Genomic DNA, 23,833 nt, shown 5'->3' on the forward strand with positions numbered 1-23,833 from the left:
ATTTCATTTTGCCCATTTTCAGTCTCTTGTCCCATTGTTGTGTTTTTAATCAGATTAAATTTGGATAAAACAATATCTCATTTTGTTCAGTTTAATTTTAATTCACTTTAATTAATTAATTTGGACAAGTGTTTTTAAATACAATTGTCAATAGGGTTGCAGCGCTATATCAGTTTCAAGTAATACCATGATATGAAAACTGACGGTCATCATACTGTGAACATTTTCTTACCCACAATATTAACAAAGAAAATGCAACTGGATGGAAAAATCTCACCTTTTATATTAGTTATTTTCAAAAGAGAGACTTTTTACACTTTTTAAAAAACGGTTTCAAGTTTCAATTATAATATTGAAATGTTTGTTTAAACAAAATAACCTGACTGACAATATTAATAATTCTGTTATACTGTGATACTGACAAGCGACATTCATTTCTGAGATGGTTATCGCTGCAACCCTGGTAGCCTTTATTGTCTCCCTTAGATGAAATTTGGACATTTGAGAGAGAATACATTATATTATTGAATTAATGTTTAGACATAAAGTCAACTTATGTATGTGTAAAATATGTGCTGATAAACTGTTATGCTACATACAACCATTTTTACCATGTTTTGTCAAATATGTTCATATTTGTAGAATATATTCATTATTTTCTCTGTCCTCACCCGGCAGGCTAGTGTTAATCAGCTCCATGTATTCCTCCATTGAGTTCAGAGCCTTGTATCCGGCGCAGTTGATGGTTACTTTTGGGTGGAGGCCCCGTTCATGTGCCTATTAGAGAGATGGCAAACTGTTTGAACACAAGTGCTCAGATCACCAAATCCGACAGCTGTTTAGCCGAGTAAGAAGCGCACTCACTGTTTTGCTCTCATAGAGGCTGATGTCGTAGCTGTTTGGCACAGACACAAAGCGATTTCTCCACTTCCGATTTTCCTCCAGATACTGAAATAGACTCCCTGAGAAGATGGACCGCCCTGCCAGAGGGTCCTGAAAAATCACAGGGACACTTAGCACCAAAGCGTAACACATTGTCATATTTTATGTATCACTGAAACTTATGATACAAATGTACATTTTGTATTAACTCCCCTCAGATCTGCTTTATCTATGCAAGAGTTCTGACGCTTAGCTGGTGTTCCCACATATGTGGGGGTGGTAATTTTGTTTAGTGTTTACACAAGGACACACACCACCCACTTTGTTTTCAGGTTTCCTGTCTTAGATCAAATAATACTGTAACTGAGACCTCTCAGAGAGGAAGGAAAGAACGAAGGCGAGGCGGAGGGAACCCAGCTGAAACATAAAGAGGTGCTTGTGTTGGAGAGCAGATTAGCTGCTGTTTGTTTGCTGGGAATTTTGTGTGCATTAGTGAGAGGGTCACTTGTTCTAGTGTCAGGGCAGCGCAGAGCGTGATGAGCCTTCTCAGGTTAACTGAGGTAGACCACAGGCTAATATTGTTAAAAATAATACAGGTTTACTGTATATGTTTATTGATTTTTCACTAAATAAGCAGCTTGTTTACAAGGATGCCAACACAGGATTTGATATACATATGCAGCTAAAAATGTGGTTTTAGGGCAAATTGATTACCAGAAAAATTTGATCAGCTCAATGCTTTCAATACACTCCAATTAAATGACAGAATTAGTGGTATGAATCATATATTCATAATACAAATTTCAGACAGATTTTGAACATTTATAGCATTGTTGAGTTTTAGTCCAATATTTTTACATCATAAAAATAGAGTTGTTCCAATACTGGTCCGATACTAGTATTGCAGGACTCAATACTGCCTAAAATGCTGGATCTGGCATCAGTCAGTATACCAGCCTATGCACCATTCTGATACCATGTAGTTTAGTAACACATTTTAAAGCAGTTTCACAACGGGTGAAATGGCAGTATTCCTAGAAATCAGTTCTTTGCTGCTCTAAAACTGTGGCCTACATGGCAGGTTATGCCGTACAGTCACTGGCAAGTATTATTTTAGATAAGTGAAGAAGAATTGATTTCTGTTTAGTAGTTCAAAGTCGCCATTAGAAAAATGTCAGCAATTTGGCAATAATTTCTACTGGATAAAACAATTCTCCATGGCATTCATTCTCTGTATGCGTTTGTTCATGTTTTACAGAGGCCTTGATCACACGAGACAACATTAGCTGTCATTTTTTTAACACAATTACGACTTAGCATCGGCTACTACTCAAGTTCAGGTATCGGAGCATCTTTAAATGAAAGTAAATGAATAAATAAGCAGATTATAAAAATAAAGAGCCATAGCTTGAGTCTCCTCTGTGTGTGCATGCGTGTGTGTATGTGCATGTTTGCAAAGCGTCAATTCATATATGCATCATTTCGTCGTTATATCATAAGCACACACAGGCAGCTGTCCTCCACACAGCGAAGAGAGTAGATGAACCAACATAATAGAATTCCAAACAGCATCTCTGTTCATGTGTGAAATGTGCTCCACTTCCCCTTCAGTGATTGAAAACGTGAACAAAAGTGGGACTGTTAGTACATTCAGTTACCAAAAATGATGAGAGAAATACACAAAGTGGTAATGCAGAGACCTTGTAATGTACTGGTAGATAGACCCCAAAAATGAGTTCATTCATGCCTCGCGTCATGTATAACATTGAGCTCAGTTTACCTAACAAATCCTGCATTAATGCATTGTGTAATGCATAAATTGTTTTGATGGAAACAATAGTGTAAATTTGTTTATACGTCTTCTAAAATGGCAGAAAGGAAGCTGGAGAGATTTATGTTTGTACATTTGTAATGCTGAGTAGCAGCAGTATCATTTGAATCAAAATGATTAATTATTCAACTTGCAAAAGGTAAAAACTAAATTTTTTGTATATCAAATATCAGAAATCCTACAAGCAAGATGCATGTTATACATTTCTATGACATAAGATATTAAAACCCTGTCACAGGTGGAAGCCACATACTTTCTGTCTTTGCATAGCTTGTCTTTTATCTTTCTACACTGAACAGGTTTAAACTTCTTTTATAAGTGGTACAATGCACTTGCCTTTCTGTGAAGCAGCTGTGACTGCGTTCCTCCTCCTCCTTCTATCTCAAAGCGAACACAGTTGAAGAGAGCGACTGCGTACTGCTGCTCGTATACATCACTGAACTCCTTCATTACATCTCTGGTCCGAGCTACAAGGAGACAAAACAGACAGACACAATGATCAGAAAACATCCATATCACGCTAATGATATAATCTTTCTATGGCAGTTAGACTAATGGATGAAAGGTAAACATATTTATGATACGTGAAAACTAATGAAGACAGCTTAGATGATATGGTTAAAGTTGATTTTTGTTCAAACAACACAAGTAAGCAGATAACAGTTCATGCAGTTTATTTAATTTCTAACAAGAAAGATGTGGCAAAGTCTTGTAACATGCTTTATCTTCTCATGAATCTCTGTGGATGACTTTCACTTAATTTTGGACATGTTTTTAAAATTTATTAGATCACGTTTGCAATTTAAATCTTCTGTAAATATCGGCTGTGAATACTTTAGGAGCTGCAATTCTCCTTTGCAGACATGCGATCTTAAATTGTGTGTCACCACGTCAGAGAGGCCAAAACCTCTACTGCTGCTATCAGCTCTTCATGAAAAGCGCAGCATAGTAAAATTTGAAGTGGGCCTTTTGAAAAGCAAACATAGTGACTTCTGTGCAGCATGAAAAATATGATACCTAATATGTATTATCAGCACAGTATATTTCATATCATAGCTGTGTGGCACAGCACTATAATTTGTAAAGTTTTTGCATAGTTAAAATGCGACTACAGTCAAAAGTCGCAGAACAATGTCTGCACCATTCAATCATAATAACTATTTTAGATGTCTCCTTACTTGGCATTTTAAACCAACTTTAGCCAGTGCCACAAAATTATTACCACAATTAAATTAATATCTTTAGGTGTTTGGGACTGTTGGTCGGTCAGAATAAGCATGTTTGAAGATTCCACAATGGAAATTGTCACATTTTCAGTATTTTCAGACTAAATTTTTAATTGATAATGATAATAATGATTAGTTGCACCCTTTTAGAAGCTAAAGTATCCAGTCACCCCATATCAATTCAGATGAATCATTGCCTTCCTAAATTGTATTGATCCTTTCCGCAGCTTGACTCAGCATTTCTTTTCCACTAGTCTCTGCACGAAGAATTCTAATAAATAGTCCAAGAACCTGCTGGAGGGGACATGAGCTTTTCCCACGTTCCAGTGCTGGAAAAAGAGTCAGTTTGCGAGCCGATCAGCGTGTTTGGCTCGGTCAGCAGCAGACAGTGATGACTATGATCTGTTTATGGAAGGGACAACACAGGAAGGAGAGGGCCGGTATGCAGTGGGAGAGCAGGAAGGAAAGAGCTGACAGGACAGGACGGAGAGAGAATGTGGAGGAGACAGGGGACAGGGACACAAATGTATTAAAAACACTGTGTCATGCCAGGAGGAGATGGGTGGACAGGTTAGAGGAAACAAAGAAAGACTGTGAGACAGCTAAAAGAGAGTTTAGTAGGCTAGCTATGAACCTTAATGTCTATCAGATATGGATCTTGGGCAAACTTTTCTTTTACTTTTGTCTTTAAAACAAAATTGTGGAAGTTTGACAGAAACTCTATTTGGTGTGAATTTCCACAAGATAAGTGCTGGCTAACTGGGCTTCCATTCCAAATGTGCAGAGAGTCGGTACTTTCCACTGGTTTTCTTGCTGTGCCAAAGTCAGCAGACTGGATAATTGTACATGGACAGCCTTTTGGGCACTTGGATATTGGAATTTGGGAACAAAGACCACATCATGAATCACACACTCAATCCTCTGTTTCAACCTGTGTAGGCATGCCAGAAAGCTTTGTTATATCCCTTCATCAACCCTACCATACTCTTTTATGCCATTAAAGAACCATAGAAACAGCTGACATCAGACACAGCAACAATGAGGTGGTTCTTTCAACTCTACCGTAATTGTGATTAAATTAACTGTTAAAAGGCACCTGGAAAAGATGACATCTAAGAGAGTACATTGCTGCTTTTCTTTGGCTGGGTCGCTGTGGCTAAGCTGGGAAGTTTAGATGTTTCTTTTCCCAGCTACATTTTCCAGCTCCATCTGAGGGATCCTGAAGCGTTCCTAAACTCGATAAGGTATATAAACTCTCTTGCATGTTCTGGGTCTACCCTGGGGTCTCCTGCCAGTTGGATGTGGCCCTTAAATCTCCAAGGGAAGGCACCTTGACTTTGTTCAGCCATCCTATGAAAGAAAGTCTTCATGGCCACATGTATCAGCATTATCGTTTTTTTCCCCTTTTTGCTCACAACCTAAATGTCATGACGCCAGGTGAAAGTTGTACCACAATGGAGCTGCTAATGGTGCACCAGTCAGCCATCCGATCCCATGCGCCATTCTCACGTCAATGAACCCTCCAGTCTCCCTTTTAAAAAATGGCATCCAACACCGAGGTATGCCACTCTGCAGGCATTGTTCCAAACTCCATCAAAACTTGAAGAGACATGCCAGCCAAGACAGCTGTACAATGTCCAGAGCCTTCAGCATCTCAGGGAGAATCTCATCCACATCTGGCACCTTTCCGTTAAAGAGCTTTTTAACTACCTGAGACCCTTACCAGGGATGAGGTGAGGCCTCCCCTGAGCCTTAAAACTCTGCTTCCTCCACAGAGGAAGTGTTAGTGAAATTTCAGAGTTCCTCAAAGTGCTCTTCCCACTGCTTGACAATATCCTAGTTGGGGTCTGCTGGTCTCCTCCCGTACTGAAGACAGCCTCAGGCAATCCTGAAAACCCCTCCAAACCCAAGTTTTTGCTTCAGCCACCACCAAAGCCGCAGCCCCTCTGGCTTCCTTGTACCTGTCTGCATCGTTAGGAGACCCTTCAGGCCAATAACATGCCACAACATGCATGAGAAATTCTCCAGAGATGAAAGTGAAAGACCTTATGGACAGGGGTCTTGGCCAGACACTCCACTTCACCCTCACTATACATTTGGGTCTTCCCTGCCACCTGGTCCAACTCACCACCAGGAGGTGATCAGTTAGCTCTGCTGCTCCCCTCTTGACCCAGGTGTCCAAGACATACAGCTGCAGATCTGTTATTCTTAGCCAAGGGTGTTCTGGTCCCAAGTAAACTTATGAATCCTCCTATGCTTGAACATGGTGTTTGTTCTGGTGTTTGTTTGTCGAACTTCACCTCTCTGACTGGGAGGGAACCAGTGCTAGTAAAGGAGGTGAAGCAGCACCTAGGAAAAACTGTGATCACTTCTTATTGAAGCAGCTGTGAGGAATGTTTCACAAAGAAGGATTAGCATTTTAGCCAAACAGCTTTAAAGGGTGTTAAATAATCTCTTCAGAAACATTACTTTGTTATTAGTAACCAGTAAAATGCACAACCGAAATATGAGATGTTGACATAAGCTAATGTCTGTACTATCCACTCCTTGCTTTTGCTTGTGTTTAGTTGCAGTCTTGTTCTTTAACACATACTTGAAAATTAGGTCAAAACCTAGTGCGTGGCTGATCCGTGTACAGTGGTTCTCAACCTTTTCTCTAACAGGCTCCTTTACTATCATTTAGTGAACTGATGACTCCTGTAGAACTGGCATAGTTTTTTTGCACAGATTTGTTTTTGTAAACAGATGTTCAAATTACAGTACAAATGCAGTTTCAAAAATGTATCAGGTTTCCATTCATGCATTTAAAAATATAATTTTAAAAAGGAGAAGTACAAAGATACTTATCAAAAACAAAAGAAAAGAAGCAAATAAATAAACAAAAAAACAACTCTAACTACTTACAGATACGATTACTTAAATATACAAATTAGATTACTAATACTAAACCTGAGGGACATTTGGAGGTACTATCACGAATGGATCGTAATTGACATAATTTTGGGACGTTTCATATTATATTCAATTTATGACTGTCTAGAATAACTGAAACTGTACAATGAACCCCAATGCCTAACTGCAGGAAGTTTCTGTTAAATTAGCAATTATGGTGAATTTTGAGTAGATTATTTCCTCTAAATATTGCATCAGAGATGAGTTTCCCTGATATTTGTTGAAACTTTTTATAGGATTTTCTGTAGTATGTACTTTTGTAACTTTCAAAAAAATCATTAGATTCTTTAACAACTCCTTTTCGAGAAAATGTTTATGCTAGGTCATCTTTCCTAATGCAGGGCGTGGCTTTTTAGCATAGAAGTCTCGTAACTCAAACATCACCACTGTGGTTGAATTTACTTAATCTGTAGACAAACAAGCATGACATCATACATCTTAAATGCATATTGCATCTGTTGCGAGGGAGGAGACAATTTTCTAAGAATGTGCTTTGCTAGCGAGGATGAAGAAATCACCTTGTTGGGAGGTACACACTCCAAACAAGACTCCCAATACAGAAATGCTGAGTAGTCTTCACTCACTCCCTCTCACTCCCCCACACTTACACATACGCGCACACATGCACATGCACACTATGCTGTTTGTTCTGCTATTCATGTGTACATGCATGCATTCATACAAAGAAGAGAGCTAAAGACCCACAGATAGATGAGTACAGATGATAGAGGGATGTTTTGTGAGAGCCACACAGCAGTTTCAGCTATTCATCTTGTGGCATGTTTCTACCTGCGTTACCTCTGCAGCTTCACTCATCTCCCCCTCCTCCTCTCCCTTTGACTCATCTTTTCATGTATAGCTTTTTGGCAGCCAGACCCATAAACAGAAAATATTGCATTACTTTAAGTAATCTAGCTGAATACTGAAAATGATTGTGTTCATGTTTTTAATTTTTAGATTTCCCAAATGGACCAACGTTTATACACCTTGTCACCCGAGCCAGCTCCATTCACTGATGACATGCAGTGAAGCTCCAGAAAAGCTACTGAAGTGGGCCTTTTGAGACGAGATTACTTTGTCACACCAGCCGTTCCCAGGGTCAAGGGTAAGCTTTCATACTCAACATCTTTAATCTTTGTTTACAGCTCTTTTCAGCTCATTGTGAAGCTGACAGGCTGCATATTCCTCTATTTTGTAGAGGCCTACCTGTAGGATGACATCAGATATAGGGCAGTGTCAGTGCATTATAGGGTGGCAAACACATTTATATTCTATACCGATGAATCAAGTTTTTTTTTTATAAGCAGTGAACTATTTAGTTATTGTGAAAAAGTTGTGGCTTTCGCAAATATTTCCCTCAGCCCAAGGTGATGTCTTCAAATTACATAATTTTCCTATAATAACAGTCCAAAGAGAAAAGACAGGCCATACACACACATTTGTCCTTGAGGTGGTTTAAACAATGATCAAATGTGTTGTCAATTAATTTTGAAATCATTTTAGCAAAACCACAATCAGTCATGATTGCTTCACATAAACCGTAATTAACATACAGAACAGAAGTAAACAGAGAAACCTCCGCCACAAAAGCCAGCCTCTAACAATGTTATTCTTCCTATGTTAAACTATTCCTAGCAGCATCTCCCTTTCTGGTTCACATGAAACAGCAACAACAAACAAACTGAGTGTCTGGACCTCAAGAACATAGCTTTTAGTTTCCAGAAGTGGTTTCCTCATGCAAGTATTTGTGCCAAAATACACCACAACTACGATCCTGAAGAAACATACAAATGATTCTCAAACAACAGTTTCTGCAAAGCACAACTCTGGAGGATCTAAAAAGCAGCTAAAAACGGAAACAAGCAAGTCTAATCCCTTTTCCTAAGATGTTTTGGACCTTAAACACATTGCCAAACTACTTCTAGCAATGACAGTCTTAAATTTTCCAGAAGATTCATGGAAGTGCTTCAGCTTCTGCACGCTTCCCTCTGCTCGCATGCCTTGTTGAAATAATCACACAGACCTGCACAGTTCACAGTGGGAGGCTGCAGCAATCTGAGACTTAAATAGCAGTCAGTCCCGAACTTATACAAACATGCGCGCCTTTGGGAAACCTAGTTATTATCTCTCTAAGAAATAGGCCTGCTGCAGGGATGGGATTCGGGGGAGCTATTCAAGTGTTCAAGCTGAGCAGAGCAACAATATATTGATATATATGAGAAGCTTTGACCTAAAATTAAACAGGAAAGGGTGACACTTTTTGAGGCGTAAACAAAAAATAATTCCATTAAAAGCTGGGTGTCTGCAGATATCAGAGTCAATGTATTTTACCCAGGGACCCTGTGGATCCTTAAAAAATCTTAAAAGGCATTGAACTGATCAATCTGAAAATAAGGTCTTAATTGGTCCTAAAATAATTTTTCATAAGTCTTAAAAGTTTTAAGACATCAAAGGTACAATTGTATGAATCCTTTTTTTTCTGACGTTGCATTGTTAAATCTAAAAATAATAGCTAAGTTAAAAAAAAGAAAGAAAATCACAGAATACAACCATTATCTAAAAGTCATGTTTTATATTTAAGTAAATATTTGGGCAAAAGACTCTCCCTTAAGCCCAAGTAGCTGATGTCAGGTCTTTTTCCCCCAATTTTTTCTCCCCCAAATTTGGTTATAGTGAAATCAGTGTTAAATTTAATTCTGAGCAGCATTTAGATAAATAAACTTATCTTATTTTCTAACAAATGATGCAAAGATAGTGTAATTATATTAGAGCTTTTTCCACACATAAGCTTTCTGGCAGAAAGACAATCAGATAATATGTTTTGAAATGGACATATTAAAAACATCTGGATGAATTCCAAGGCCCCATATTTACGAAATTTAAGCCATTTTAGGAAAGGATACATAAACTGCAAAGTAAATTACTTTGATGCAAAAATGTCAGTGCTATTTTGGATTTGAATAAACTAACTTTTGCGGAACTTCAGTCAATGTGAAAGTGTCTGAATTCGCCCTTCAGCTGCAGCTCCGCCACTCCTCTCTTACCTGTAATCATCTCCCGCCTGCTCTCATCCAGGTGAGAGGAAACCACGTCCCCCATGGTTACAGCAGAGACTCAGATCCTGCAAGTATCCGGGCTGGTTACCAAAAAAAGTTAGGCTTTAGTAATTTTTCCAGTATAGTCTGAAATCCGACTGTGTCCGCTGGGATAATAGCTCTCCTCCTGAGAGGCGCACGGCGCTGGCGCTGCTGCTGCGTGTCTTCTCTCCCGCTTTGCGGAGGAGGACTGCGGCGAGGTGACGACTCCCCGCCCGGTGAGAAGCAGGAGGAGGAGGTGAACACTGGTCTGGTTCACAGTGGCAGGACACACCCTCTGGGAGTCATCACTGGTTCAACGTGTTCTTGCGGCCCTGCCAAGGGTGTGGCCAGCACCAGGAGCTCAGTGTAGTGACAGTATATTTAATATTTACGGTGTTATGTTAGAAGCAACCCGGCTGCATTTGGCGTTTAATTCATAATTTAGGAATATGACTTTCATATAACAAACCCCTATGTAGTGTATATGAAGATCACTCCAAAGAAATGTAAATTATTTTAAAAACAGTTATTGGCTTTATTGCGGATTTAATGAATTTCAATTCAATACTAGGTAGAAGCCTAAAATAAGCGGATATATTGTAAGGGAAAACTCGTTTCCCATGATGCCCCGTGTTTGCGTTTTCCTGCAGAAAGATGCATGCTTCCCCCTTGTGGCCACGCTGTTTCACGACTGTTTAAAATGGAGATGGGCCTGAATCCATTGCTGCCAACCTCACTTCAAAGTCATACAAATCCCTTAGTTTCTACATTATTTTACATAATAAATAGCCTAATGCTAACAGGGAAGATAGATCTGAAACCAACCTTCAATTAAACAAACTTGCACAATATTTTCATAGATTATGGCAGATTTAGTGCTGAAGTCACTTTAATATTCTCATAATAGTTTTGTTAACTATATTACCAGTAAGAGACTTTAAAGCTGCTTTGGATCCCCATTACTTTGTGCCTTGACCGCAGCAGCTGCTCGTCTTGGGGTTCATGTTAAGAAAATGCAGTAATCAATCAAACCACAGTAATAATCCATAATAAAAAGATTAATGGATTACTGTTAATCTCTACTAATTATCACAATGTTTGCAGTTTTTTATGTAGTTATGCACCCCAAAGTTTGGTTTTATGCCGTTAGAGCACAATGATCTTCACAAAAATATTTGATCAGCTCAATGCCTCCAGTATAACATGCAAATAAGGTGCTGAAAATGGATCCCTCTACAATAAATAGGTAAAAGGCAGGGGTTTAAACTATAGTGTTAATAGGACTGGGTGATATGGAGAAAATCAATTATCACAATATTTTGTTTTGCAAAAATATTGTAGGGTTTACATGCTTTTACAAAATATTTAAACAGGAACATTTTTGATAAATAACCATCATTAATGTGGACCTAGTGATGGTTAAGGTAAGCAAATAACAGCTAGAGAAGGTTGATAAGTTCAAAAAATTATATCACTTTACTTCTATGCAGCCTTTAAAACCAGGAAAAGAGACTTATGACATCCAAAATCTAAGATGATATCTCATATGCAATACTGATATTGCCAAGTCCCATCAGAACTTAAAATATATAGATAGCTATAGTTTTCACCTCCTTTGGTGCTGGATGTTACTTAAAGGTTAATTAATTTATTTGAAAAACATGGTAAGAAGGCAATGAGCAACAAAAAACAAAATAACCCCCCAAATTAGCAAGAAATTAGGAAAACGTACAAGAAAATTTCCTGAACTTAGTAAAATAAATACATTTGTAAAAAAGATTACAAAAGAGACCGTTGAAGGATTCTTTAAAAAATTATAATAATTCTGTAACAATTTTTAATATAGTATAGTTAAGTATAGTTTTCCCTAGCTTTTCAATTTGCAGTTTGTGGAACATTTCTTACAACGTTTTTAATTGCCTTTTTCCCCACGTTTCTGAAAGGAATTGCACCATTTTGACTCAAATGTTTAAAAACTTGTGAAAGGCATCTGAAAGCAGTACAGGGAAAGTGATGTTGCTCCAGGTCTTAAAGGGTTAAACAGTATGTTTTTATTTTAATCTAACCTTTATTTATACAGGCAATCTCACTGAGACATGGGGTCTCATTCTCGAGAGATATAACAATTAATTTTAATCAAGACACTACATGCAGCATTTAAGTGTGATTTAAGTGCTAGGTGGAAGCATGCAGATTAAAAATACTAAGAACAGGAACAAATTTCCAAAGATGCTTTTTCTAGTGCCCTTGTGCATTCAAAACCCCACTTTACTAAAAGTAAGAAGTATTGTCAGTACGTTGCAGTTAAAGTCCCAAAAGTAAATGAACCCGTCTTGCTGAAAAATGCCCCCCGTTACTGCTATAATATTAAGGTAATAAGTCGCAGTTGTAGCCAAACATCTAGCAGCACCAATGAGGGGAAGATGCGGAAGGATACGCAGTGACGTTTGCAACTGGAGGCTCCTCCGCAGCGCTGTGAGGTGAACACAGAGAGGAGGGAGAGAGAGGGAGAGCAGTCAGTCCAACACTCAGCAGCATCATGGCACCTATCGGATTAAAGGCGGTGGTCGGTGAAAGTAAGCTAATTTTCTTCAGTATTTGGCTTATAATTGGGTGAGATGCTGCGCTGCGGTGTGCGCGCAATTGCGGTTGTTTGTATGTGCGTTTTTGCAGGATGCGGATGTCAGGCTTGTGCATCTGGGTGATGATGATGATGATGATGAAGGTTGTGCTCTTGGTGTACCATTGTATCTCATTGTAAAGTCCAGCCGTGTAGTGAGGGAGCTGTAGTAAACCTGCAGAGGCTGGTTTGTCTCATCAGGCTCCTGCGGTGCGGATGCGCAATTGTATTTCAAGCGGCGGAGACCTGAAAACGGATTTAACAAGCGATGATTAGCCTACACATGAATGTAGGCATCATTCTCAATAAGGATGCAGATAGCTTGGAAGCAAATGTATCCCACATACGCCCTTTTAGCACCAATCAGCGTTTATTTCAGGAATAATCTTCGCTGCATTGCTGCAACATAAACAGTTTTGCCTGAATTGTGCTCTCTAAAATACCGCAGACACTTGCCTCTCACGCCTTGGCTAGCTAATTAGAGTCAATAATCTTATGTAATGCAATTGGTTATAAAGTGGCTGGAGATTAACACTCTCCATTCGCGGGATTTCCTGATTTCAGCAGTGCCTCACCCCTCTGATGGAGGGGCATGAAGCGGTTGCGTAAAACAGCCTTTTCGAACCGGAGCTCCTCAGAGCCGAATAAAGCTGCTCTCAGCTCCGCTCACATTAATGGCGGATTGCATCCAATGCGAGAAAGTTGCATTTAAAACGCCTCTACGCAAGAAATTCCGCATTATCTGCAGGCCTATACCGTCTAACGATCAGTGAATGCCCTTCCATCATCATGATGCCCTTTGCTGGCGGTGCGCCACCGATCAAACCCAGTCTGTGTAATCTTGCATCATTAGGACGCTGCAGACTCATGTACAGGACTGATTCTGCTATTTAGACTCATTAATTTGGGCTGATGCTCCAGTAGTGTCGCTGTGTGGTGCTGATGCAGGCCTGAACATGGAGGCGCAGCTCGATCCTGCTCAGCAGGGTCAACTGGGTGCAAGTGTTGGTGGTTGTGATTATGTCAGGCAGGCCTGCATAGTGAGGTAAAGACTCACAGGGGCCATTTAATTTACAGAAAGGTGTCTAATCCGTAATTTCTTCAGATGCATGTTCTCTATGTTTTAAACGTGGCCTGCCCATGGTGCAGGATTTGCTTCATTTGATATCTGCTGTTCGTCTTATTGATTTTGGTTTCACATTTCACTACAGAAATCCACTCGCTCTGTAGTAATGTCCCCCCCTCTGGCAGTAAGATTGCTGAATCTCTAAATTTCTGAAATGGTTTCAGGATCGGTGATGTATTACAGTCGTGTCCTGCTGCAAAATCTTTAGGCCCCCACCCCATCACACGCACAAATACACATCCACCTCCTCAGCCTTACAAAGAGGCAGCATTTTTGTGCTATGATGTGATGGAGGTTAAAAATGTTTGTGCTTTACCTGGGAATCAGGCCTCCCACATGGAGCAAGAGTTAAGCCTGTAAAACAAATGGTTAAAAATTAAAGAATGTAACTTTAAAGCCAAGAGCATGATGTGATATTATATGATAGGTATAATGAAGCATTGTAGTGACTGATGGAACTGACTGTGACTGTGACTGTGGCTATTTAGTAGGGTGGTGGATATGGTTAAAGAAATAATATAATTTAGAGTCTGATGACCGACACTGGAGTTTTGGGGTGGATACCACTATTCAGGCATAAAAATTCCAATATTGATCTATTTGCGGATTATTATTATTTTTGTTATAATCATTATTATTAATGATATTGGGACAGGACAGCTTATGTGTGAAAGGGTGAGAGAGAGGGGATGACATGCAGCAAAGGGCCGCAGGCTGCAGTTAAACTTGCAGCAGCTGCAGCGAGGATACAGCCTCTGTAAATGGGGCGCCCACTCTGCCAGGTGAGCTAATGGGCGCCCCAGACAATAATATTTTATATAAATGCAAGTATACAATGCAATTATCCCTCAGATATGGTTATACTTTATAGTTTAACTTTATTGTCAAGGTCATCCGTGCACTGAAATTGTAAACTTAATTGGAAATTTGATCAATATGAATTACTCTTAGCATCTTTTTCTGCTTCATGTTCTGTTGAAAATAAACTTTTCATACTGTGCTTATTGGACAGCATGTAAGCTAATAACAATGTATCTGTGATGGGCCAGTATCGGCTGATAGAAACGCTTAGAAAAGCTTATCGATATATCAGTCAAGTTCTAATGTAATTAATGATAGATGACATAATATTTAGAATTAGGACAAATTCATATATCCAGCGATCAAACTTATGTTCAATTCAAATAACTGTGCTCCAGTGTTATTAAAAAAAAAAAAAAAAAAAAAAGATATGTCCCAGTCAAAAACTTTGACTAAATAGCTAGTTTTTGATTAGGCTATGTATATTATCACATTGTTATGATAAAGTTCCACTAATGATACAGAATTACAGGCCAGCTCTGTTGTGAAAGTAATGCAGATTTTGTTTAAAATAAAGAAATATTGCTTCGCCTATAGTGCTATATTGTGGTTAATGACAATAAGTATGTGAATGCAGACCTGCATTTTTTTTTTACGGCCTGCATCAGTGGTAGTCACGCTCATGATAAGATTTTTCGGTAATTTTGCAAAAAAAAAAGAAAAAAAAAAAAAGATGGCCACTAGACTAAAATTTGATAGATATGATATCAACTGCGCGTCCACAACCTTACACAATTCATCGTCACGTGTCAAATATTCCCATATGTTCTACATTATTATTTAAGCCTTGTAACTGGCTATTATATAACCCAGTTTGTACAACTAAAGGCAGGTCACACGCAGGCTCTGAGTGTCGAGTCGTCCTTTCCGGAACAATGTAAACACTTGTGCATGTTTCCCAGTAGGTAAAGGCAGGAACGCAGCAGGCAACACCTGCGCTCTGTTTGGCTGAGGTGAAACTGGGATGGGATTGGTGGAGGGGGCAGAGAGGGAGGGCAACACCATCATGGGTCTTCTCTGCAGCAGTGGATATAGCAGCCGGGATGAAGGAGGGGGGATGGGCAGCAAGCAGAGCTTCACCCTCCCTTTTCATGACTGTATATGAGCATCAGCACCCAGAGAGCAGCAGAAGGAAAAATAAAGCTGAATGATTGAGATCTCAGCAGCCAGTAACACCATGAGTGGGTAGATACTCAATTAAAAACAATGCAGATGCTTTAACTCTGTGATTAAAAAAGAAACAATTTTCTGCTTCTAACATTCAGAAAGTGAACATTACAGCGTAATGCATGTAGAGTTGTTGTAGTGGATCTTGTTATATTTTGCAGGTGTTCATGTCCGTTCCTTATATTTCTCAAGAGGCCCTGTTGACCCAGACAAGAACGGTTTGACACTGCAATACCATAGTTACTGGCTAATACCCCTTTTCTACTAAAATTAGCGCATGCACGCGTTTTTTTTTCCAAACACGAGTAACTGCACTAAATATATGTGATTGACTGCTTTCCCACTGTTAGTGAACACACCGCTGGAGCACATGAGTTTGCCTGTCTGTGAGCTTTTGTGTGTATGTGGGTTGTTGTCCGTGCGACGTCACGGACAGGCAGGAGAACAGGTAAACAGTAGACAGCAGTAGGAACAGAGGTTTTTGGAAACTTTTCAGTGGTTTCTTCTCTTTGTATATGTCTTACCTATTCCTCCTCTCTTTGAAACTCGGTGCAGATGTATTTGGATCCGTGTTTTAATGCTACTTTGGAGGAGACAGATGGTAATTAGTGACAGTGCGTCGTTGCATGAGTCATTTGACCCGGGTGTGAATGCTGATTTTACACCCTCTCATTGCATTAAAAAGCCAGAAGTTACCGGGTGTTAGTGTTTTTTTTGTGCGATGGGAATGAGGCTTTACACTCACTTAACTCCGATTCCACCCTGAACACAACATTTTACTTTCTCCTTGTAGTATTTCGATCACTTTACTTATCAGTCAGCCGATCAGATCACTGATATCAGCTGGTTGTTATCCAAAAATGCAGAAGTACAGTATATTGCACTGTTAGCATTGGTTGCATAAAAGGTTTGCCTTGGTATTGATCTCACATGCTAAAGAGACAGTTGAAACCCAGATCAGTCTATTTGTCAATCTAGACTGTTTTCATGTGAGATGTTGAATGCTGGAGACATCGGTCCTAGAGATGTCTGTCTTTTCTTCAGTATAATGGAACTAGATGCCACTCAGTTTGTGGTTCTTCAGGTGCCAGAAAATATATTTCAAAAAACTTAACAGCAGTGTCTCTTTCCAGAAATTATGATCCAGTTACTCAAAATAATCCACAGACCTTGTTGTAAGCAGTTTCATGTAGGAACTATTTTCTTTCTACCTAATTACACCCGCCAACCTTATCACCATGCAGAAGAAAGCGTGCATTTACTCATGAGAGCTTTGTGGTGATGACAGCACGAGATGACACTATTAATGGCGTCCTCCTCATCTGAGCTGTAATGTTGACTAGTTCTTTGGTACAAGCATTTTTGGACTAAGATGCACGCTGTCTGTATTGTTGGTGTTGGGTTGAACTGTCCCTTTTAAGGATAAGTCTATGAATGCAGAGGTGGGGCAAAACTGTACCAGTTTTTGTCTGGAAAAATTGTCAGTTTTTCCACGGTTTCTATGACATATATGCCATATTGGGATCTTCTTTGGCATTAAGGATACATTTAAATTGTATTGTTAAGTGTTGTAACAAGAAACAAGGCTTTTGTTAAATATGTCAGTCAATTTGTTAGTAATACCTGGTGTTTAATCTTAGTAATTTTGAGTATTCATGAGTAATGTTGTGTCTTTTAGTCCTATCTCTTATTGCAAGACTTTAAGAACATTCAAGTTTGACCTTTTAGGAAATACAATCATTTACTGTCTTGTTAGGAAAGATGAGAGAAGGATGCCACTGTCATGTGTTGCTAAGGAGCAGAGCTGGAGTGAGGATGTGGCTAACCTAGCTTAGCATAGACTGGAAGCAGAGGAAAACGGCTTCCCTGGGTCTGTCCAAAGTTCAATATCTTGGCAAACAAAGACAGGCAAAGTGACTATGCAGCTTCTGAGAGTCTTGACGTCACAGTGAGGTAACCAGGTTTGGTTTGTTGTCCCTGTACAGAGAACACAATTAGAAACTGTACTTATTGATAGTATCAGGGAATCTGTGCGCTAGCTGGAGACACTGCACAGGACAGGAGCACTGTGGGCAGATGGGTAAACAGAGTTTAAGAAGTGTTGGTACAGTTTATTTTGAAATTTTGAAAATAACCAGGCTAGCTGTTTCCTCCCTTTGCCAGTCTTTATGTTAAGCTCCATTAAATGATTCTGACTTTAGCTATGTACATAACACAGCTGTGAGATTACTTGCATCTTTTTTCTTCCACAGTCTGTTTATTGATTTTTTTGCAAATAGAAACATTAAAAAATGACAAATAATTACTCAATCCAATAGTGATGAAACAAAAGTAGTAGTAATAAATAAAATAGTAACAATACAAAACCAAGAAAGGACCAAGACAGACAAATACTACAAATCAAATCAGCACCAAGGCAAAAACAAAAAAAAGAGTAATAAAAATAAAAACAGAAAAATATGTAAATATATGTGTAGAATGATAAAAGTACAACAAAATATTAAAGAATAACATAATGATTATTCATTAGAAAACTGCCAGTCACATCACAATTTGACGTCCCTGAAATACGTGGTTAATCATTCAGGAATATCTGGGAAGTCCAGCTCTCGTGTATGCTTGAAAAGGGGGTAACTGCTAGCATCTTATTTAAGTTTTGAAAAAGATTGACATAAGCACATTTCCAAAAATGTTGAACTATTCCTTAAGATATCTGATTGGTTGTAATGAGTCAGTTTGTTCTTATTTGAAAGTTATCTGGAAGCAGGCAGGTGTGTGTTTACTCCTCCCTGTGTGGAGCTTTGTAGTGGAGAAGAAGGAGGAGGGAGTAACAGATAGAGAAGGGCATGTGCATGCACTTAGCTGCGCATACACACAAACACGTGCTCACACACACACACACACACACACACACACACACACACACACACACACACACACACACACACACACACACACAAAGCTTTCATCTGACCTTGGAAGCATCACTGAACCAGAGCATCGCATCGTCTGGGTTCAGAGTCTGACGCAGTGCCCGCAGCCCCTGGGCCTCCGTAAAACACACACACACTGCAAATACACATGCACGCCACAAACACACACACTCCCAAATGAATCCATGCTGAAATGTCATGTTGCTGTGGTTACAGAGCATGAATTGCTGGCTGAAATAGAGCTGTCTAATTCAGCGTTACAGTGGCTCATATTCTTAATGAATTCCCCTTCCTTTTCACTGAGGAAGAGTGCTGTGTCAGAGCTGGCAGACGACCTCCTCCTCCCACTCCTCTCAGCAGCACGTGACTGCTCCCTCCATCCTGCTTTTGCATACACATACACTGAAGACATTTGTGCTACAGAAATATCTACTTATAGATCATCAGTGCAGTTCGAAAGCCAAGTAGCGCCAGCCAAGATGCTCTGGTGTTCCAGTGACAAAACAAAAGAGGAAACTCAGATTAATGAGAAAGGATAGCATGACGTGATGGTGATGTGTCAAGCTGCTTTAACTTTAAAAGGATTTCATATGCAAATTTATATTGATTTTGGCCCTTATGCTGTACATTAAGAAGGAGGAGACTGCAGAGCACTAAGAGCATTTCAGGCCTGCAGCGTTACAGTGCATCACCTGCTTTCCTACAGTGTATTATAAACTGCTTGCCATTTTCAGCATCCTGTCCTATTGTGAGTTGTTTCCCAGCTCCACTCCAGATGTTTCAGTCTGGACCCTATTTTCCCATGTTTTTGTGTCTAAAGCCCTTTCCAAAACATAGGGCCACTACTACTAAGTTCCTTCTTTATGCCTCCTTTGCATGTTTACACAGAACCAAACGACAGCGGCATCATTCTGCTACATTGTGTGAACACAACGGCATTGGCTGCTAGCGTGACATGTAACACATGCATCGGCAGCGCTTTCTAAACAATATCATGGCAATTGCAATCATTTGCCTTCTTTGTTATATGGCGACTGATCTCATCCTCTGCTTAGAGGGTGAGGAGCTCCCAATTCTCACTGTTTTCCTTAATTTGTTGACATTTGTGGCTGCTGTTCTCCTTTAAGTAAACCTCTAATTGCTTACAGCTGCTTTTTAAATCTCCCGCGGGGGGTCGCACACATTACATGTTAAAACATCACACCCATGCTGCCCTTGGTCACGTCTTTCCGGCTTTACGTTTTACACAGACAATGTTTTGGGGCTGTTACTGTTTCCGTTCCTGGCTCAGAGGCTTGACCACTTTGTCTACCCTTTCCGTGATTACACGTAATATACAGAACGGCGAGGCAGCATATCAGCGCGATATTCCCGTCTTGAACAGGCCGTGTAAAAGTGACTAATGGAGACAACACATTTATATTGGTCCAGTATTAAGCAAAACAAGCTGCACTTCAAATGTTTAAAGGCATTTGTGCACAGTCACTGTATTAAAATGTTTTTGCCACTGACAGACTCAGGTTGTTCTTCCAAGTGTCTGACCTCATTATGGAAAGGATTCCTACAGAAATAGACCTTTTTTTATAAGAGCAAGATACTGTTTAACCAGAAACAGCCCCAAAACTGCTTTTGGCAAACCTACCAGACTCCCTTTAAGAAACAGTGATTTTACCATCTTAAAGCAACTAAAGTTGACAGAAACAAAAGGCTCAATACTGAACCAATTTCAAAAACTCTTGACATTAGTCACTTAGATGCAAAAACATTGGAAAATAGGTGCCAGGTTAAAAAATACTAAAGTTAGCCTCTGGTGGTGAGTTAATGTAGAGTGCAAAAGAAAATGCAACAACCATGTAAACACCGAACTGGTTTAATTGATTGCTGATGACAGTTAGCCGATTAATCTGTTTGGAGAAATGATTAATCAGTGACCATTATAATAAGTGATGTTGAAGTCTCAGTGAAACAGCGGTTAAAGCATTCTTAGCTTCCTTAATGTGTTATATTTCCAATTAAAATGGGAACCTTTGGGGTGTAATTAGGAGAGGGATTTGAGTAAATCGCTCAGGGATTTTTTTTGATAGTTCATAACGTGTACGCTGTAGTGAGGGCGGAGTCTCTGGAGAATCACAATGATCTGAAGTGGAAGAGGACTCTTGGCCTCCACCCACATTTTCCTCTCCTGCATTATTAGATCAGCAGGTGGAGGGTGAGGGAGGAATTAATAAATAACACTGCAGCGACACTTTTCTCGAAATATAAATAGTTTGCGAAAAACACACATCTCCAAAGAGACACTCTGACCCGGAGACAAGCTCACAAAGTGAACTGTGATTTGATTGATGGGGATAAGCTGGTGGCTCTGAATACATTTTATTGATAATTAAAAACGTGTTATTATTTTACATCTCACAGATACCTACTAGAGATTACAGAAAAAAATAATGCAGGATTTGCAGAATACCTTTTTAGGTTTTTGAGAGAATAAGAAATTCCCTTCCTCACTGCTGTTCAATTATTTTGTCCTCATTGACCCTTTATGTTCCTTTTTAGTATAAGCATAACCAATACAAAGATATGATACACTGATATGATACTGAAAAGAACTGCTAAAATAATTCTTTATGGGGGCGTTCAGTGGGAGTTTTATAACACACGTTTTGCAAAATGTCATTGAACTGCTTGTTGTCTTGTGTAACAGGAGAATCATTCTTTTGAGCATTTGAAAAACTGTTTTTCGCAGCTGGCATTTTGCATGTTAAATACACGCAGTATTTTGGATGAACTTTGAGAGCAGTTCAGTTTTTCAAACTGAAAAAAAACCCCAAAGAAAACAGGAACAAACAGCCTGCAGCATTTGTACATACAAAACGGTCTAGAAAGTATGATCTTTTTACTGCATTAGCAACTTCTGTTGATTAATAAGGGCAGATTCTCCCGTCACAGAGGCTCCCTGCTGTCTGGTATATACTAGGAGTGGCTGACAACTCCATGTGTGTCACAAGTGTATTTCAGGCCACTTGACAGTGTCTTGTTACCTGTGCATGTTGAGGTCTTGCTGCATTTAGATTTACTGTTTTTGTTAATATGTTAATTGTTTCCATGTTATACTATCAATGTTCGATGCTTTCACACTGCTTGCTGCCCTGGCAATGCTAGGTTCACAGCCTTTGAAAATATAAAGTGTCGAGCCAAATAGAAGTTTGCTGCTCAGATTGCATTTGCATCTGTTCAAATTGGCTGTTGTAGTTAGTTCATGTAAACTGCATGAGAGTTAATCAAGAAACTGTAAACACAGTCACCAAAGATCAGTCCACTATCATTAATATACAGTACAGATATACAGATCTGCTGTCCGACTCAGACTCTCCCTTTTCTCTGCTACCGTACATAATTCCCCATCACCCATCAGTGCAGTTCATGGGAAAGGGTCCTCACACCAATCCATTTCCTGTTTTGGCTGGCTGACCTGGACTTCCCCAGAACCTGCATGACCTCTGACCTCTGATAAGATGAATCTTAGAGGTTAAAAATGCTACAAACTCACGATCCTCCTCTGCTTTTCTCAAAACCAACTTGTGCTGGTTGGGGCTGGCTGGGCTGTTATGCAACTGCAGGCCTGTCTGACCGGGCTGCAGACTAATATTAGGCCATGAAAGCAGACTAGCTCGCTGACGTCACATGTCTCCCGCAGACTCCCCTGGTCGCAAAAGTAATAAAGTGTACAGGCTAATGCTACCTTAATACCTAATACTACACCCACTGTTGATTCCCCTTCCATATAAGAATGACGGAGCTCAATAAAAGATATGGTTGATGCTCTGGACATGCATAAGCTTTCCTTCCACTTCTCATTGACAAAAATCCCCCTCTCTAAATTGTCCCATTACCTGCTGGTTCAACCATGTGATTCAAAACTGTCATTTCTGGTAAAATTTAAACTGCAGATGCTGATTTAAGGCAAATTACACTTTGCACAGCAGACGGCTTCGTCAATCCATGACTGTTGCAGCAATACTAATTTTAAGTGCAAAGCATCAATCAAAGTCATTAGACCGAACAGTGCTAACTAAACATTTAACAGACCAGTAGTCTGTCATTGTTATTATTTTTGGCACATGCTCATTACACAAGCAACAATGGACATTTGTGAATTGAGGAGATGATGTCATAATTTCCCAAACAATCAATTTTATTTGTCCATTTGGGTACAAAGTAGCTGAAATTTTAAAAATGTCTGCACCTTACAAGGCGTTTTTGAAAATCTCTGTTCAAGTGACTTTAAACTCTGCTTTTGGATGAGAGGCCAAAGCGTAGAGATAAATACTAATTTGGCAAAATATCTGTATATGTTGACAGGACGTGCCAAAAATAATGACAGATGCCCACTACAACTTACCAGAGGGAGGACAAGAATACAAGACACATTTCAGAAGCTGTAACAGTAAATTTAAAATCACAATTAGACTTAATCTGTTCTCAAAGATATCAGCAACTGGCATTTGTTAATTAACAGTATGTCAAGTATTAAATTAGTTTACTAATTATTTTTAGCTTTATTTTTTAACACACTATGAGCTCAGCATGTCCCGATAGAGAAAATAACAGACTCCATAAAATGACATTGTTATTTGCCTCCAATTTGTCCATTACAGTTATTTCTATATCACTATAGCAACTGATGTATAGGTGCGGCATAATTTTACTGATGAACTATGCTAGAGACTTCATGTGTTCTTTATTTAACTTTTTTTACATTGGCTTTTTAATATTGAAACCTTGCAAGTGAAGCTTTAAGGCTTTTTTTGACAAATTGTGGGCTGCAGGGAGCTCTGCTGAAATGTCTGCCTGCCTCTTTAAGATCAGCCATGTCAGATTCTCTTGGGAGTGATGCTGCTGTATGAAGCTGAGATCCAGAGAAAAAATGGGTCATGTACTCATAGGTGAAGGTCCCTGAAGGGGGTAAACCACGAGGCAAAAGGAGAAACTGTCAGCTCTTCACTGCTGTATAATGTGTAGAGTCAGGTCTGAATGTATGTTGATACAGTCGGCAGTATCATATAACACAGCACTGTTTCTTGTTGCAGCAGAATATTGTCGTCTGGGTGAAATGCCCTCTGTGTGTGGTCTGTTTTTGTAAAAAAAAAAAAGTAATGTA

The 23,833-nt window shown here is 39.4% G+C and overlaps 2 protein-coding genes across 4 annotated transcripts in view; one reads left to right on the forward strand and one right to left on the reverse strand.

Annotated features, from left to right (window-relative positions):
* The window catches only part of niban2a (niban apoptosis regulator 2a), a 35,318-nt gene extending 25,105 nt beyond the window's left edge, over window positions 1–10,213 (reverse strand). For both annotated transcript variants that reach the window (XM_042509413.2, XM_088070803.1), the window contains exons 1-4: window positions 9,936–10,213; window positions 3,050–3,180; window positions 865–993; window positions 672–777 (exon numbers count right to left, since the gene is read on the reverse strand). In XM_042509413.2, the coding sequence (XP_042365347.2) occupies window positions 672–777; window positions 865–993; window positions 3,050–3,180; window positions 9,936–9,990 (421 nt within the window). In that variant the 5' untranslated portion in view covers window positions 9,991–10,213. The remainder of the gene's footprint in view (window positions 1–671; window positions 778–864; window positions 994–3,049; window positions 3,181–9,935) is intronic.
* A 2,214-nt stretch (window positions 10,214–12,427) lies between these two features.
* The window catches only part of stxbp1a (syntaxin binding protein 1a), a 39,009-nt gene continuing 27,603 nt past the window's right edge, over window positions 12,428–23,833 (forward strand). Inside the window, exon 1 of one of the 2 annotated variants that reach the window (XM_042509331.2) lies at window positions 12,428–12,544. In XM_042509331.2, the coding sequence (XP_042365265.1) occupies window positions 12,508–12,544 (37 nt within the window). In that variant the 5' untranslated portion in view covers window positions 12,428–12,507. The remainder of the gene's footprint in view (window positions 12,545–23,833) is intronic. The other variant, XM_042509332.2, reaches the window with a different exon arrangement.

Source organism: Plectropomus leopardus, chromosome 20 (genome assembly GCF_026936395.1).
Source record: "Plectropomus leopardus strain MGB_pleo_1.0 chromosome 20, ASM2693639v1, whole genome shotgun sequence".
NCBI classification, from domain to species: domain Eukaryota; kingdom Metazoa; phylum Chordata; class Actinopteri; order Perciformes; family Serranidae; genus Plectropomus; species Plectropomus leopardus.